This window comes from Rhamphochromis longiceps, linkage group LG6, assembly GCF_057381845.1.
Source record: "Rhamphochromis longiceps isolate RC_006_pf linkage group LG6, R_longiceps_female_GT1.1, whole genome shotgun sequence".
NCBI classification, from domain to species: Eukaryota; Metazoa; Chordata; class Actinopteri; order Cichliformes; family Cichlidae; genus Rhamphochromis; species Rhamphochromis longiceps.
Genome location: NC_140562.1, coordinates 43,352,173 through 43,369,993, shown reverse-complemented (window position 1 = coordinate 43,369,993; position 17,821 = coordinate 43,352,173). Strand labels below are relative to the sequence as shown.

The following is a 17,821-nucleotide window of genomic DNA, read 5'->3' as shown; positions in this document are numbered from 1 at the left end:
CCTTTTCCTGGTTTCCTTGTTCTTAGTTTTTATCCTCCCCTTTCATATTTCCTTTTCTTGATGTGTATCCCAATTTTTTCCTTATTTTCTTTCTACAAATGTCTTTTGTATTTTACCCTTCATACCTCCACCCAGCCCTCTGTTTTCCTTCCCTCTCTTCTCAAAGCTTTGACTTCTGTTTCCTCTTTCCTATTATTCCTCAGCCCTTCTCTCCTCTCATTGGTTTCTCCCCTCATTCCTCTTTCTCCCCTCTTCTTTTGCATTTTTCTTTTCCTTTCCAATTTCCATTCCTTATTTCTTATCAATAAATCTTTCTTCCCTCCTCCACCTTTCTCGTCTTTCCTCTCTGTTGGTTTAATTTCCCCTCTTTCCCTTTCTCTTGGCTTTTCTCTTTCCATGTTCTTTCTTTTCTTTCTAATCTCTCCTCACTTTCTCGCCTGGCTGACACACCTGGCTGACTTGACAAATGAAGACACGGCACACCTGTCACTCTTATGTCTCTAATTCTCCACCCCCACCCTCTTCTTTTCCCACCCCCGGCGTCTGGGACGCCCATCTGCTGACAAAACAGGAAAGGCGTGCATCGCTGCAGCAGCTTGGCCGGCGGCGGCGGCAGCAGCATTTGACGAGAACAGCATTCATTTAGGCCTGAACTGCGCGAACATCAGCTTTCCTTAAATGGGCAGAATAGATGGGAGCCTTGGGGATGGCAGATCAGTGGGGAGACGCAGTGGGCTTTCAGTGTGCGCAGCGACCCCGCCTTCAACACAAACACATGCCTCGACAGGATGACATACGAGGCGGTGCTGAGTGTAAACTGCCATCATTCACGGGGAATGGTAAATCGTGAATGGTGAGAAGAACGATGACCGGCGAAGACATAATGCTCCATTTCCACTAATAAGGCTGTAGATCAAGTCTGTAAGCAGGCCAGACCCACTCTGTGGTGAGGAAGACTGAAGGAAAAAGCAAAGGTGGCGTGGCTGTAAATCCACACCAGTTTTCCACTTCCGATCTTGAAATGCCTTTCTCACCACGCTCTACATCACCACGCTAAAAAGAGCTTTTAAAACCACATAAGATTAAGCAAAATTACACAATGTGGTCACGTTTCCTCTCACGCACGTTTGGGAAAAAAACCCAACATACATTTCTCACCAGTTTAACAACATTTTAAATGAAAAAGATGAAAGTGTTTTGTGCACTAAACGCAGCATTGTCTGTGGACAAAGTGCATTTTTTAATTGCATTAGAGAAGACAGTGATGCAAACCAGTAGTGTAACAACGGGAATATTTTCTATGGCTGACATTGTTATTGGAGTGACCAAAAAACCTTGCATGTGCTCACCAAGCATTCCTGTTGTCCTCATTTCCAGTGCATATGTTTATTCTTCTACCGCACTAGCTTTGCTTGATTTACAGTTAAGAACAATCCTTGTTTGTCTCATACTTGGCCTCGGTGCAGCCCTTCAATTCCAGTTTAAGGCAACTTTCTACTGATTGGTTGGATCTTGCAAACTAAAGACCAGCGGGTTCCTGTGCTCACAGCCACAGCTGAACTAATGTTCTGCATTTGTAATCAGCTTATATACAACTTTGTTTAAGTAAAGGGAAAGATTATGGGTACGTAGCCAACACAGAAGTCCTTGTGTGCCTTCCTTGAAAAAACCCCCATCAACACAGAGCCTGACATTAATGGCGATGATGCTCTACGTATGTAAGAGAGGGGGGGAAATCAACAAAACAACATAAGAACCAAAAATCCTCCAAAAAGCCCACCGGAAGCACAGGTAATGGCTGCAGTTGGCAGTTGGTTTCACTTCACTTCACAAGTTCTTTGTGTGCATTTATTTTGTCTTCTCCACAGCACAGGCTAAGTTAGAGGTCCACCAACAACACAACTACAACATGTACACAATGGATCTACAAAGTTCTGCACAGCATTAATACACAACCCCACCGGTCCCTTCAGATGACCATATAAGGAGACCTGCTATCGCTGATGTCACACATCCAGAAGAGTAGAAAAAAACTTTTTCATGTTGGAGCCATTCTGAGATCTTAATTAAGCAAACATAGAGGAGAGAGAGATTTGGATTTCACATTTTGGATATGAAATGTAGCAAAATGTTTACTTTTTTCTGGCTCCTGTCAGTCGTTTATCTGATTTTCACATCATTCTTCTGATTAAACTCTGTTTGATCTGCTATTTTTCTCACAGTAAAGTCCAGCAAAGTTAACTCGATTTCTCTGTTGGTTGAAGATATTATATCTCTGTGCTTGATTTATGAGGAGCGACCTCACTGCGTGAAACCCAACCATGTTTAATAGGAGCAGAAAATAGGAAAAGAACAAGAGGTCCTCTTTTAACCCTGAGGTTTGTTTAAAATCTGACTGCTTGCTGATTGCTCTTGTTTCTTGCCCAGTTGGACTCTTTGAACTCAGCAGTAGAAGCAGCCACACAAAGTGTGTCCAAGAAACTCTTTGAATTGTTTACGTGGGCCTTCACTTTCCAGCGAGGATGATAATAATAGGAGCTGAAACAAATCACTTTAAGCATTAAAGGCGCGTTTTCAGATTGTTGACACTGACATATCCAGTTAAGGAAGTCATTAGAGCTGCACAGTGTGCATGATGGACATAGCCATCAGCTTTCAAATCCAGGATGTGTGTCAAACCTTCCTGCCTGATAAACTGTTTTATATCTAAAAAAAGGGTGTACAGATTTGTGTCGGTGTATCAGCAGGAAAAGAGAAAAGGCATAAACTGAGACAATTAAAGCAGGGAGAAAGCGCGCGTGTTACACAGGCTGCAGATTGAGTCGTGTATGAGAGGAGAGGAGTGAAGTGTGCAGAGAGAGCAGCAGGTTAGTCGCCTATACTGAGAAACATGATGGAGATTATGCAGTGCTTCCGCCCTTCTGGTAAAAAGCAGTGTGAGCACGACGCACTGAGAGACAAAGATTTAGCACTGGTAGTATCGGTGTGTAGGAGTTTGAATGTGTTAATAGTAGCTCGCAGGTCACGAACTCACTGAATGCTTACAAATATGTACGCACACAACAGCTGCAACCAGATCAGAGAAAAACGAACAATGAAGAGTGCATATAATAGTTTGGAAAAGCCTTAACGTGGCTCGAAATGCATTTTTCATTGGCACTGGAAGATGTCAGGTGTCTGTGTTAGGAGCCTGTCTGTTCTCCACTGGGAGGCAGTGCGCCTCTACAAAGCAGACAGATTGTCAGCAGTTAGTTCAGTTTCTGGAAGCCATCTGGAGCTGACATTAAACACACACAAACAAACACTCAGCCATTAACAAGCTATAGCACCAGCAAAAGCAGGGCAGCTTCAAAGAGAGGGCCATGAAACACACACCAGCTTCTTATCACACTGCAGAGCTCGCTGTGGTTTCCGTATCAACCTGGGGACTGTTTAAAACTAAGTCATCCTGCCTTTTTATTTCAAGTTTCAGACTATAATAATCATAGGTATCGTGTATCATGTCCTGCAGACAGATGGCTGTTTCTGCTGCACTTCTACAGCCCAGAGGTGCTCGAGAAGACTGGCCATTTTTAAGCGCCATAAGATTTATGATTTATAGTCCTATTTCCGCAGCTGTTGGGGTCACCTCTCTTGATTTCTATTCAGGCTTTAAACTGTAAAACAATGAATCCTCTTCAGTTCTATATGAGGAAGGTGCAACATCAAAAAACTGAAACTCACTGGCTTTGACTTTCTGAATTTCTCGGCAGTAACAACACTTTGGCAGCAGTTTGCAGTGACCAAGCATTAACAGGAAGTGGTAAGAGGACAAACTGGAACATACACATACATATAAATATATAAATATACCTGGGCCCTTCCCGTCTCCCCATGGCAAGGCTGGTCTGGTCTCAAACACACAGGCAGGGAAAGCATGCACAGGCATGAGTGTGCATTCATTATGCAGATAAAAGGTCTTTCTCGCATTCTTATATGCATGCCAGTTGAAATGCCAATCTCCCAGACCCCCTTTTTGTTTTATCTAAATATTTATTCCTCCCCTTCACAGCACAGCCATGCCTACAGCCATAGGAAGAGGGGTCAGGATGGCTCAGGATGGCTCAGGATGGCTCAGACGCCCCTGCAGACAGCCTATGTCATGGCTCATGCTCGCTCTGCCTGTCAGTTACTTTTCAGGGTCTGCGTTCATTCTCAGAATTAGAGTGCTAATACGGGGTCACCAGCCAGCTCCTCTAGGAACTCTTAAAACCGATGGCGGGTCTGAAATCCTCTTCTGAAACTGCGAATGAGCACAGACCCGTGTGTGGGAGGAGGGGACAATAGTTGTGACCCATGCAGCAAAATCCATGGATTGTCCAGCAAGTCTTACCCTGTCCTTCACTATGAGACACTTTGCAGGGGGAGGAGACAGACAATGGAAACAGAGTTAGTCAGGATTTATACGGAGAGCGTAACCGCTGAGGAGACAACAGTTCCAGGTGTCTCCACCCTGGATGGTACAGTAAAGGCTCAGAGAAATAACCAAACTATATGAACTTTCAGAGACTCCCTTTGTTCAGTTAAGTCAGTAATCCACAAGCGGATTTGTGCAAATACTGGCTACGTTCCAACCCAATAGCTTGCTCTCTTGCATCTGATACTGCTGTTTTCTTGTTTTTTAAATGACAGATGACACCAATGTGTAAGAAACTGAACTTATTTGGTTTTGCATCATATTTCCAGGATAGAAATCAGCTCCAGATCTAAACGCAGCCAGCATTTCCTTCCTTTACCTTCGAGTAGTACAGACGTCACGTTCACAGCACATAGAGAAAGCAGAAAAAAACAAAAGAAAAAAGGATGCTAACCACTTTGTCCTCCTTTGTGGCATGCAGTCCAGGTAGCAGGGAGAATCAAGAAAAGTGAGGAAGGGGTGGGTCGGAGTAGGAAAGGAGAGAAATAAATGATAAAATGAACGGAGAAGTAGAGGAGGTGAAGTTGGGACGTGGAAGAGCGGACAGATTGTGAGAAGAGAAGGGCAAATGCATGAGGAGAAAAAGGAGAAAGAGGATGTGGTGCAAACATCTGTTAGTTACATTCTGCAGAGTTATTTCACATACTTCATAATCAGAGTCTGAGGGCAGCGGAGACAACAGCACGCACATGTATGTGATTGCTGACACGTTAGGCTGCGGCGGCATGCAACGTGCTTGCTCGTGACCTGCGACAGGATCAGGATGTGCCATGCCTCCTACACTAAAAGCAACACAGAGAACTGTTTTGGTTTTTTGGACACGTCTTCCCTTTTAACCCATTTTCTGGATTTATGCACTGCAAACAATCTCAGGTCCTTTAAATCCAAAATATTTTGCTCATTAAACTAATAGAGTAAGCGCCCAGCGTCACGTAGAGGCTAAGCTTTGTGGTTTGTGTGTCGCTGTGATGCCTTCTGCAGGGCACAGGGCAGCACTACACAGCTCTTTCAATCAGAATTAATTAATTATTACACTAAGCTGCTTATGAACAAGTAAACGTTTGTTTCCTGATAATTTCTCCCTAATTATTTTGTTTTTATAGTTTTGCAGAGCCCCTGTATGGCTGAGAATGGATCCTTGTCCTTTTGTCAAAAGAGTCTCTAGCTTTGAGGCTGTGAAATTATGTCCAGGAAAGTGCAACATACTGATGTCGGGTACAGCGTGATATTTTACCCAGACAGTTTTTGTAGTACAGTTTTAAAATTATCCCCCAGAAAACAGGTTTTTGATATTTACTTCATGTTGACTTTAAAATGGTTTATGGAGTATTTTTACGGCAATGTTCTAAAATTACATTTAGTACTCGTCTTTGTACTGTGGTATTTTTTTAATGACAAAAAGCCGGTTTCTAGCCAGCTCACTTTTAAAGTGTATGTAGTGCATTCATTAAAATGCACGTGATGAAGTGCATACAGTATATTTATAGAGCACTAAATGTAATTTTGAGGTACAAACTTCTGCCTGGAGGAAAATAAAGTGTTCTGCTCATGTGGAGTAAATGAGCAGTCTGTAGGCAGGAGAAAATTTTATGTGATGCAACAAATCTCACACTTTCCTAATGCTGTTATTTTGCATGACTGGACAAACGGGCCGGGACAGAGGCAAGCACTGCCGAGACCATGAGAGCGTCACTTCTGACACATCACTCCCACATAACACACACACACACACACACACACGCTCGCTAATGCACATACACAAATAGAGAGAAGAAGTGGAGCACGACTTGCATGTTGCGTATTCCTTGTAAGGACTTATTAATGAAATTGTCTTGTGAATGCAGAAACTTTTAGTTTAAAATAAATAGAAAACAAATCTTAGAAAGAATCTTGAAAAATGGCGTATCAGCTTTAGGAGAGACGGACCAGAAAAATAAAGGGGAAAAATTATGTTCTAAAAATATCTATTAATGAACTGTAAATGAAGCATTTAATGAGCAGATTTTGTGTTTGATGTCTTCTAACCCCAGTTAATTAGGCAGGTTTATAGATTAATTGATTCATTATGTAAAAGTAGCACAAATACAGAAACAAACAAATGAACAAAAATCTCCAGCAAGAAGATCAAAGCAGTAAAGACATGAAGTTACACCTAAAATAATATTTAAAAGATTTTGCACCTTGAAATTTCACTTGTAAAATTTCTATTAAATTAAATGTATAACCATGAAGTTCTTCGAGAAGACCACATTGTCTGGTTTTATATGAAGTCCAAATAAGTTCGTATTTGTTGTATTTATAAATGATACTAGCCTCCTCTCTTTACTTCCGTGAAGCAGTGTGCCTGCTGTTAGAGTAATATTAATGGCTGTACCAGCAGGGATACTATCTTTAGCCCCTTTTTTGACTGGCCTTTTGAGTTCTACATACGTGTGGTGCCAGTGGGAGTCCAGGCCCAGCTGGGATGGGCGGATACTGAACAGATTGGGAACCAGCAGGCCAAGGGTGGAGGGCTCATGGTCAGGTAAGATAACCAGAAGGTGGGCCTCTCTCTTGGGTTGGAGGAGAGCCCAGAGAAAGCTTGGATGGAAGAGGGGCCGGGTCTTAAAATAGCACAAACATGCTTAGTTTATGGCTGGAAGGCACACTGATTCAACATGAATCCCATGAATGGAGATAACGTGGTGATACAGTCTGTGTCTTTAATTATAATAAGCTGCTTTTTAGCTTGTAGCCCAGGCTTGGTGCAGGTCAGTGCATTTAGTGCATTGCTGGCTTTAGTTTGGCATTTTATTTCTTTTTTAGACAAACGATATTACCCAGACAAGCTGTTTATCAGTTGACTCTTCACGTGGCACCACCAGAACCAGGGCACAAAGATATATATATATCTTTATATCTTTGGTACTGACATGCACGACTACACAGACTAAATTTTATCTTAAAAATTTATACTTTAGCCTAGAATTTAGTGTGATTGTGCCCAACATTTTGCTTTACTGTTGGTTTCACTCAATACTTGCAAACCTAATATTCCCATCGGCTCCTGTTTTGGAAGATTGGCTTGGCACCTATGTCTCGTGCCAAGCCATTCTTCCAATACACTTTGTTCTCACCAAAGTGTGACAAGGAAACAAAAAAAGCAGACGTGACAAACACACAGAAGCAGAAGGAGCGATCGTGTATCGTATACAGCAGGAATGAGGTGAGTACGAGAGGACGAAGGAAAACATTCAGAGGCTTCTCACATTATTGGAGCGCAGAGAGACCCGCCCTCCACAGCGAGCGCAGAATTTGATCTGGCAGTAGGAGCAGAGGTGGCCGCAGCCATCTGCAAACTTAGTCTTGCGGCAGATGCCGCAGGTGGGCGCGTCGTCCTTCTGCTGGGTCTGCTGGCGCCGCGTCTCGGCCCCGATGCGACGCACTTCCTGTTTGTAGCTCTCAAACTGCTTGTGCAGTGTTCTGAAAGGAGAGAAGACAGAAGTGGAAGATTGCCCATTAGTGGTACATCATGAACTTTAGTTTGTTAAACTTCTTAACTCACCAGCTCTCTTCACAGAGATCTCGATGTCTAATTATCCATACACCAAACCAGAAGATGTTGAAGGATGTCTGAATAACTGAATAATTCTTAGAATAAATAAATCGTTCAGAAAAAGAAAGTGATGTTTCAGTTAAAGGAAAATAAGTGGCAATTAGAGCTCCACTTGAAAGGTCCCTTTAAGAAAAAAAAAAAATCATACACCCAATTAAGTGAAACTTCAGCTCAGTGTGAATTGCAAATCAGGCCATGTGAAAACACCCACAATGTTGTCTCCACAGAAGTGTCAAAGGAATACTGAATTAGCATAGCATGGCTCGCATATATGGGACCCAGACAGGGACTTTAATTACCTCGCTTAGTAAGAGATTTAAGACAGGAAGGAGATGGCTTCATTCACACATTTGCAGCCAATTTGTGTAACCAAACAAACTTTATTCAGGGCTCTCGCAACACACCGACGTTTTAGCTGAGCTATTTGTCAAAAACTGTGAAATTCACACTTCTGCACACTTGACAAAGTTGAAAATGACAAATGAATGAAACCCACAAATAAAGCGGGATAAGTGGAAAACCTGCTGGTCATCAGGGCGCTGAGCGCTCCACACTGATTTGTGTTTTCCACACAGGCATTACTTGGACAGCCCACTCAGCCACAACTTTAAGAGAAAAACATCAATAATTTCAATAATCTGACAGTTTAGTCCATGCTAACCAGCTAGCCCCGCCCCTGCTCATCTTCTGTTTTCCCATTGGCTGGGTCACAGGGCAAACTGCTGTTGTGGTGGTTTCGATATCATTCAGCTGGGTCTCCAGACAGCTTCTTATCCTGTGGTACAAAACTTCAACTGTAACCAAAGTATGTGTGGGAAACAGTGCTGAGGTAACAGAGCTGTGAGCTTAGAAACAGCACCCATCACAAGCACCCAGATCTCGAGGTAACTTAATAATAAATACATTTAAAAGACCTTCAAATACACTTAGTGTAGACTGGTTACCTGGGTCTATTGTAAGCAGACATCGCTTTCTGTATGTCAGCTGCTGGGCAGGAAACGGGTTGAAAACATAACACCTGATCTGTTGTCAACAGCTTTTCATGGTACAAATAATCAAAGAGATAACTATCCTCCAGCATGACCCAATCAAAGTCCAAGAATGTTGCTGTGCCTCAACACGATTCTTCTTTCTCTAAAAAGGTCTGTGTCAGTCTTAAGTAAAAGGCACTATATCCGGATGAAATGGTAAACAATTTCAGAAAAATTTCTAGTCGTCCTCAAATAAAGAAAAACAGAATGTCGAATAGAAACTGTCAAAGCCGCGGCCGTGATTTTCTTCACTGAAGACTTTCTGCTTGTCTGTGGCTCACAGTGCTGCTGCAGCAGACTGCCACCATGCACAGTTGGAGCGGGGAGGAGTCCGGCGGTCTGGGACACATCTCGGCCAATCAGCTCACACGAGAAATGGCTGAAACAGGCACAGGAGGGCTGAATGAAATCTGCTTTTATTCATTAATGTTGAGGTTAGATGACAAATCAATTGGTTAAATTATTCGTTAGATAATCATTTAGGTATGTTATGTTTAATCTGAAATTATAAATCCTATAAAAGAATATAAAATTAGCCTCTAAGTTAAGGGCTCAGCTCTTAATAAGTTACTTTATTTTCTCAGAGTGCATGATGACAATGATCCTGAGCTCTTAATCCATCACCATTATTGGCTGTGTGTGACTGAGGAAAACAGGATGAAGCCTTGAAGGTTCAATAGATAATGAGAGGAGGACGGATACAAACATCACATGCTTCCAATAGAAAGTGTCTGCGCATGTCTGCAAAAATACTCATATGCTCATGTATTTTACTTAAAAATGCTTCAATTTAAGCTTTAATTTATGGTTGAATGGACATTTTCCAAAATTAAACCCTAAGCTGTATTTCAGATGAAAAACCAACATGACGATTCCACGGCAGCAACGTCATAAACATGACCCCTGACCCCAAGAAGCTATCCATCCTGCCGACGTGAGTCCAGGGGCTGAGCAAAGCATGGGCGCAATGGGAACAGCTGTCAGAAACAGAGGGTACGCAGCAGGTTGTCATGGTAACGCAGCAGCATCAAGCGCTGGGTGTCAGCGGGTGTCGGTGCACCAGCTGTTCTGTTCTTAGAGATACAGTTTCATCTAGGGCTGAACGATATATCGCATTTGCGATAATATCGCGACATGATCAAGTGCAATTTTCTAACCGCAAAGGCTGCGATTATACTGCGATTATAAGGCTGTCCAAATTACTACCATATCCCAGAATTCATAGCGCGGCCCAGCCAAACTCCAGTTTCCAGCAATGGCGGCCGCTACTAAGTTTTAAAATTACTCATACTAATCTTTCTGGGTCACAAAATAAACTTTTAACATATTTTCAGGCGAGAAAGTAGTTGTGTAAACATCAAATATCTGCTCGGTTTATCAAGATATCCCATATTTGCAAAAGTGCTTCGACGTTTTCAGAGGCGTCTGCTACCCACCAGCTCGACAGCTAGCCGGGAGCTCGAGGGTTACTGATGCGGCCGAGAACGGCACAACTCCCGGCACATCATTTTCAGATCACCGCGGAGTTTCGCTGCTCGGGTTAAACGTAATATATAAGTCACTTAGACAACCTAAAAATGTTATTGTTGGGCTTTTTTCAGTGTTTTGTTTGTTCGTGAGTAAATCGGTTTGGCTGAGATTAAAGTTATTAGATTAGATAAAATAAAACTTTATTAATCCCCCGGGTGGGTTCCTCCTTGGTTTTCACACAGCTGACTAAACGTCAAACAGAAAACTTATTAAACAGAAGTATGAGACAGTCGAGAATTTACACCAGTGTCTGGTTATATTTTAGATAGCAAGAAGCAGACGGCCGAGTTTATTAAACTCCACCGAGACAGCGGTGACGCTAATCAGAACAATCAGAAGGCTAGACCGTCCAATTTCACGCCTTTAAACTTTAAAGGCGTGTTTGTGTGTGTGTTTATACAATTGCTATTATGTTTGCACTTTATGTGTAATGTTACTGACTGCAGAGATCAGTAAGATGTGTGTATTTTTTATTTATTAGTTTTATTTATTTAATATTATTTTTTAATTGAATGACTGTCTAGTAGTTCACAGATGTCGAAAAACTGAGTGTGGTAAAGCCACTGATTTTGTTTATGTATATTTCTGCAATCTGCACATTGTACTGACTTTCATTTTAATGTTTACACCAGGGTTCCTTGTCAGCACTTTATGCTCAGATGTTTGTAAGCTAAAAATAAACTATTGTGTATGTTCAAATATACTGTTGTGATTGAAGAAGTTAAATAAAAATGTCAGTCATCAATTCATGCATCACCTCATGTCATCATAACAGAGGTCTGTCTTCCAGGAAAGAACAGTTTAAAATTAATGTAATATAGTATTGGCCATACTATATGATGTATTGCTTGTCTTTGTTTAATAATACAGAAGACAAAGACCTTAAAAAATAATCGCATATCGCATCGCAATCGCAATATTGGGGCAAAAAATCGCAATTAGATTATTTTCCATAATCGTTCAGCCCTAGTTTCATCAGCCTTTTTCTATCGTTTCCACACATTCAGCAGACGTGCACCGTTAAAGATGCACGACGCGGCTCATGATATATAAATAAATCTGTGCTCTCAGCCTAAATCATGAGCTCAGCTGAGGAGGCTCTCGTCCCCCTTGTCTCCAAGTTTATCCACATCAGTGACCGTTTTCTGATTGCACGTGCTACTATTAGCTAACAAACTGCAACTATTGTGGATTTTAATCTGAATTAATGAATGGGGACCTACTCTGCTCAGCTCCATATATTTACCTTTAGACTCTATTAAAGTAGCTTTGCATGATTTATATAGGAAATAATCTTTATGTATTTTATATTCGGGCTTGGTTTATCTGGTTGAACAAGCTGTTGAAGTTCCCCTTCATTTCAATCCAGATGTTTTCTGATTGGCTGCCTCTTACAAACAGAAGGTTTGAGCAGAAGGTGGGTGGCGCTTCTTTGTGCCTGAGATGACTATGTTAGGGACATCCCATCTCTGTGACCTCCCGCGGTAAAACACATTCCAGCCATGTATTCCAGCCCTAACCTTAACCAGCACTTTAATGACATGAAATAGTGTTTTCCAAAGCAATTTGAGGAAAATGAACAAACATGTGTGGATTGATTCCAAATGGTTCTCATGTTCCCTCATTTTTCCGATCTGGTCATTTAGGGACGTGCTGGGTGCCCGGAAGCGTAACATGTTGACGATTTGTCACCTAGCTTAAAATATTACACCTCGGGAGTGAGAACGTGTTGCCTGGGGTCAAGGTCGGATCCATCTCTTTGTCTCAATAAACAAAAACAGCCACACTGGATGATGCTGAAAACTCTCGGCTTGGAACTACGCTAACCAATGGGTGACATCATAGTGACATCTTTTATATACAGTCTGTGTTCGTGAGTGTGTGTTGCCAGATCCATCTCCCCTGACTCACACACTTTCCACCAATGCATAAGCTTAACCTTGACTTAGCTTCAGATACATGAGTCACCCTAACCACACCGATAAAAACATAATCACTACGGAAAGACACAGGAAGAGACGTCCTCTCAGGTGAGGACATGCTCTTTGTGTTCACTCTGCTGTGTGTTCATTGATTACATGCCTGTGCCTGCTGCGTCCCCGGGGGTCAGCCACCATGGCTGGGAACACAGGTTGTGAAGGAGAACCAAAGTATTTCAGAGGAGCTTTCAGAGTCACTTTTCCACTGGTAACAAAAATGATTTGTAATATTTGGATTCTTCCTAAATTTCTCTGCTGCACCAACTTTAACAGCTGCTGAATGTAGGACATCATTGCACACTTAACTTCAGTTACCCAAACTCTCTTTCAATAACCAATATATTAATAAAGATCACACACTGTTGTTCTGGGATATCAGACTTTTTTTTGTGAGAAAACGATGATAAATTTGAGCTTTGATTGTTGGTCTTGACTCACGGTAAGTGTGGCTATCTTAACTTAGCTTACCTTTGGTCCGCACAACACTTACCATTGCAGTAGGTGAGTCCAGCTTTGGCCCAAATGACCATCAACCAGAAGAGAACCAGTCTCAATACCACTTCTTTTTGGCTTCTTTTTAGCTTTGTTTTTGACTCCGTGTGTTCTGCTGCTGTTTCAGAAAGGTTAGATATTAAGTCATGTGGTTATCACTAGAACTACACGATTATAGGGTTAACTTTGATCTTAGCTGTTAAGAGAAATGCTACTGAGACCAAAGCAGAGGTAAAAGGGAGAGCGAATATTAAAAATACAAGACTGCTTGGACACAAGCACAGTGCGGCTCGATGAAGGACATACGTTTTCACCTAATAAGACAAATCATGGCTACTGAGAAAAAAGCTCCATGACTCAATAAGAACTCTTCAACAGTACCAACTGCTGGTCACATTTCTTAGCATTTAACAAATAATGTTGCAACACCACCTCAGAAAAATTACAGGAGCTCTCGAAATCATCGCTCGAGAAAAATCCGTCAGAAGGAATAAAGAGAGCAATGGTCACCTTCTGCAAAACCATCCCCTTGTTTTGGGGGTGTCTCAATGTTGCCTGTTTGGTGCACCTGTTGTCGCTTTCATTTGCAACAAAAGCAGGGTGCAATTGATTCACACATTGATACATCATGGCTTGACAGGCCGATATCCCTAAAGACCAACAGATACTGTGTATTGTATACACTACATTTTTAAGCAGTGTATAAGTTATATTCATTTCAACCCATTCATCTCCAAAAAGGGTGAAACTCTCCATGAATGTCCCAGCTGTAACCGAAGCCTGAAAAACCACAGTTGTAACAGGCCAGGTGTCAGTAGTACTAAGAACTGCAGCTATGCATCACCTCCAATGGGATGTGAAAGGGAAGTGACAAACAAGCAACTAAAAACTGTTAACAATGATAAAGAAAGTTAGTCTTTCTCACAGGATACTTTTGTCTGATAACCATACAAGGCCAGGCAACATTCTTATCAGTGGTCACCGTAAAACACAACTAAAACCATCTGCTAAAAACATTCGAAATAAGAGTTTAGCTATACCTTTGCCTGCAAAATTGATAGGTTTACCACCTGAAGTAGCTCTGGGTCTCAACACATGTCAAAGACAAAGGACAAGCATCTCTAAATGATCACCTTCAGAAAAATCCTTCACCATGACTCAATCTCCTGAAGAGAACTGGTACATGCTTCACAACTCCTCCACCAATCAGAATGCATAAAGAAACCTGTCATGTGAGACACTGTAGGTTAATCTGGAAGCGCCATTCAACATCCATCAAAAGCTAAATGTGGAACTTCTCCTCTCAGCAAACTTTATGGGATTTCTAGAAGCAGTAGCTAGCCAGACGGTTGCAGACTCCCCGTGAAAATAAGAGAACTTTTGAAGCCTAAGAGTCATCAAGGCCTTTTAGGCAACCTCTCACAATCTAATCACGCACACAGTCATTCTATTAGAATCACAGAAATCCTACTAGACACCGCCAAAAGCAATGAAATGGAAGTGAGGCCTCCCACTGATAATTGGACTGATGCTCTCGGAAGTGAGAAGCTGTATACCTCTGGAACAGATCACTTAAAGAATAAGATCAATTTCTTATATAAAACATGGGAAATCTTTTTTAACTACATGGAGAATCTCCCATCTCACATGTCTCAGTGTCTGCCAGCAGGGTCTCTCTAACTCCACAACACTAAGACTATAAATAGGATCACTTTCATAGCTGCCCTATTTATAGCCACTCAGTGCAGAGAGACAATGCGTCTGATCAGAACCAAAGTTTTACGAGATGACATTGCCTTCATACGGTGATGAAATTATTACATTATGGAAAAAAGTCACCTTTACATGCTGGTAGCATGTGGCCGTGGCAGACAGTGACCACAGGGGCCACAGTGGTGTGAACCAGCTGATCTGTGGCTGCCTCGTCTCCCTCGGTGATCACCGGGGGGCCGGCAGGGACAGAGAGCCAGATGCGGGTTAGCCGTGGCCTTGTCAAAACACGTGTGTGCAAATGAGCACACATGCACAAATATAAACAATGACACAGACAGAAACCCCACGTATACACATGCACGGGTTAGCCTTCGCCTCAGGCCTCGCATAAACTATTCAGCAAGTCCAAGAACTCCCTCCCTCCTCTTCCTCCTCCTCCTCTTGTTCCCTCTGCATCTCTCCCTCCTCTGTCTCTGCTCTCCTCACCAGTCACTGGTGTTGAGTTGTTAATTAGCGCCGCTATGAATACATGGCCCAAGGATGGGGAGGGGAAAGCTCTGTTTTGTGCGTATGTGTCTGTTGGCGTGTGTTTGTGTGTGTAGGGCAGTTCTATTTCTGTCCCATCAGCTGATTTCCAGTGACGCCTTGCAGAAGACTCTCTGCAGGAGGACGTTCAAGAAACTGGAAAGAAGGCCGTGTGTGCTTCAACTCTCAGTAAAGGTCAGCAGGAAGCGTTTGGTTTTATTTTCCCCCGCCCCTTTCATGACCCATGGTGTAGTTCTCAATACCCTGGATTTTACCAGCCAGCATAAAGACTGCTGCTAAGCTAAAGCTAAATCCTGTGAATTGTTCTTTTCTAAGAATTCTGGTTTTCTAGTACATCTTTAGAAGTAACTTTTAAAGGTACCACGTACATACATGACAAAATCCTACAAACCCTCACCTACTACATATGAAAGCTAGCAGTAAGCTGGTAGTGCTAGTTAGCTTCCAGATCATTGATAGCACCTTAAATAATTCAGACATACAAAAGTTATTTGGATGCAAGTAGAGTTCAAACTTGGAGAATATTACATTGCTTGCTGTATGCTGAATCTAATTCACGCAAAGATCAATTTTAAGTTCATATTCGTCTGAGATTATCAGACAAACCTGATACAGTGATGAAAAGCAAATGTGTCCATATTGATTAAACACTTCAACAGGTCATCAGCAGTCAGCTGATCCATTAATGATGCTGTGATGTTATGAAACTTCCACCATCCTCTTTCTCTTATACAATTCAGGGCCGTGACAAAACAGCCCTGAAACAGCCTCTGTAAAACAACATGAGTATATGGACTCAATCACGTGTTTCAGTTCATATTGAATAAAGCATTAAGTCTATTTATACATTTTAGTCAACCTAAGTTGTAGAAAAGAGGATCATCCATGATGGGCCAGCTAAAGATTTGTGATTGATAAGTCGTTAGACAATGAGAGTCATCCACTGCTCAACTGTAATATATGAGTTCAAAACAGCAACACAGTGATGGCAAAAACACTCGTCTCAAGGCTTCATAATGGGAAGCTACATCCATGCTTTTTACTATCTATGGTTCTACCCAAAGTGCAACGGTGCCCATCCTTGGAAGTGTTTCTGTTTATTTTTGTTTTATTAATTTACTTATATTCTAAGCATGCAATAGATTAAAGTTATGATTGTCTTGCCATTGTTTTAGATCAGGGGTGGGCAATCTCAGTCCACGAGGGCCGGTGTCCCTGCAGGTTTTAGATCTCACCTTGGGTCAACACACCTGAATCACATGATTAGTTCGTTACCAGGCCTCTGGAGAACTTCAGGACATGTTGAGGAGCTAATTTAGCCATTTAAATCAGCTGTGTTGGTTCGAGGACACATCTAAAACCTGCAGGGACACCGGCCCTCGTGGACTGAGATTGCCCACCCCTGTTTTAGATAGATGCATAGATACAGGAAAGATGGCGCTTGCATTCTTGCATTTGGAAGGACTTTGAAAAAGACACCACTCCCCAATCGACTGCGATTCAAATATCAATAGCTATCGAAGGCTTCTTATTTTCTTATTCCTAAGGTGGACAACAGAAGAAGCAGACAGGATTGAACACTGACTGGGACTTTTCAGAGATATGGCAGTTTTTTTAGTTCACTGGATCAATAATCCAAGCACAACAGAGGGCGTTGAAGCGAAAAATGTTTCTTCTGCTGCTGGAGCTGGAGACCAGGGAAGACAACAGACATGTTGACACATGCTGTGAGGAAGCAAAGAGAGGAGGGAGCTCGGGGATGGCGACAGAGTAATCAGAGGAGGTAAATGAAAGCAAGCAGACCCAGAAAGGGAGAAGAGACTGTGAGATAAAAAGAAAAGAAACAGGATGGCAGGAAGAAAAGGTGAGGAGTGTGTAACACACAGAATCCCATCTCAGAAAGACATGGATCGACAAACTGTCTACAGGGAGGAGGAGGAGGAGGAGGAGGAGGAGGAGGGGGAGAGAGAACAAGTGAAAAAGCAAAGGATGAACAAAAAGAGCCAAGACAGAAACAAGCGTGGGCCAGAGACCAGCGAAGGAGAGAAGCTGATGCATCCGGAGCCACTCTATAAATACCACTTGAGGAGTAGATGATGGAAAGAGGATGGAGACAGGATGATGGAAAGAGGAAGGGGAGGAAGAAGAGGGGGGAGACAGAAAAAGAATAGACAGATCCTCTCAGGCAACTGCAATCTATAAAAGCAAGAAGACTCTGCTTACAAATACTACTACTACTGCTACTACTGACTTGAAATAACCGATAGAAAATGTGTTAGAAATAACCTAAAAAAAAGTAAAGAACCAAAAGAGAAGAGCAAGAGATGGCTGCTAACCCAATGCAAACATCTTCTTTGCTTTCTTGTTTGCCTGCCATGATGCTCTCTATGACGACTTTTACATACTTGCCTCCATCAACTCTCAAAAGGCTATAAAATAGTACAAACGTCATAGCAGAAAAAAACACCCAGATGGCTGC

General features: G+C 42.2%; 1 protein-coding gene across 19 annotated transcripts in view; it reads right to left on the bottom strand.

Moving 5' to 3' along the window:
• Positions 1-17,821, bottom strand: part of rims1b (regulating synaptic membrane exocytosis 1b) — an 85,911-nt gene that overhangs the window by 53,338 nt on the left and 14,752 nt on the right. For all 19 annotated transcript variants that reach the window (XM_085410874.1, XM_085410881.1, XM_085410885.1 and 16 more), the window contains exon 2: positions 7,705-7,918. In XM_085410874.1, the coding sequence (XP_085267000.1) occupies positions 7,705-7,918 (214 nt within the window). The remainder of the gene's footprint in view (positions 1-7,704; positions 7,919-17,821) is intronic.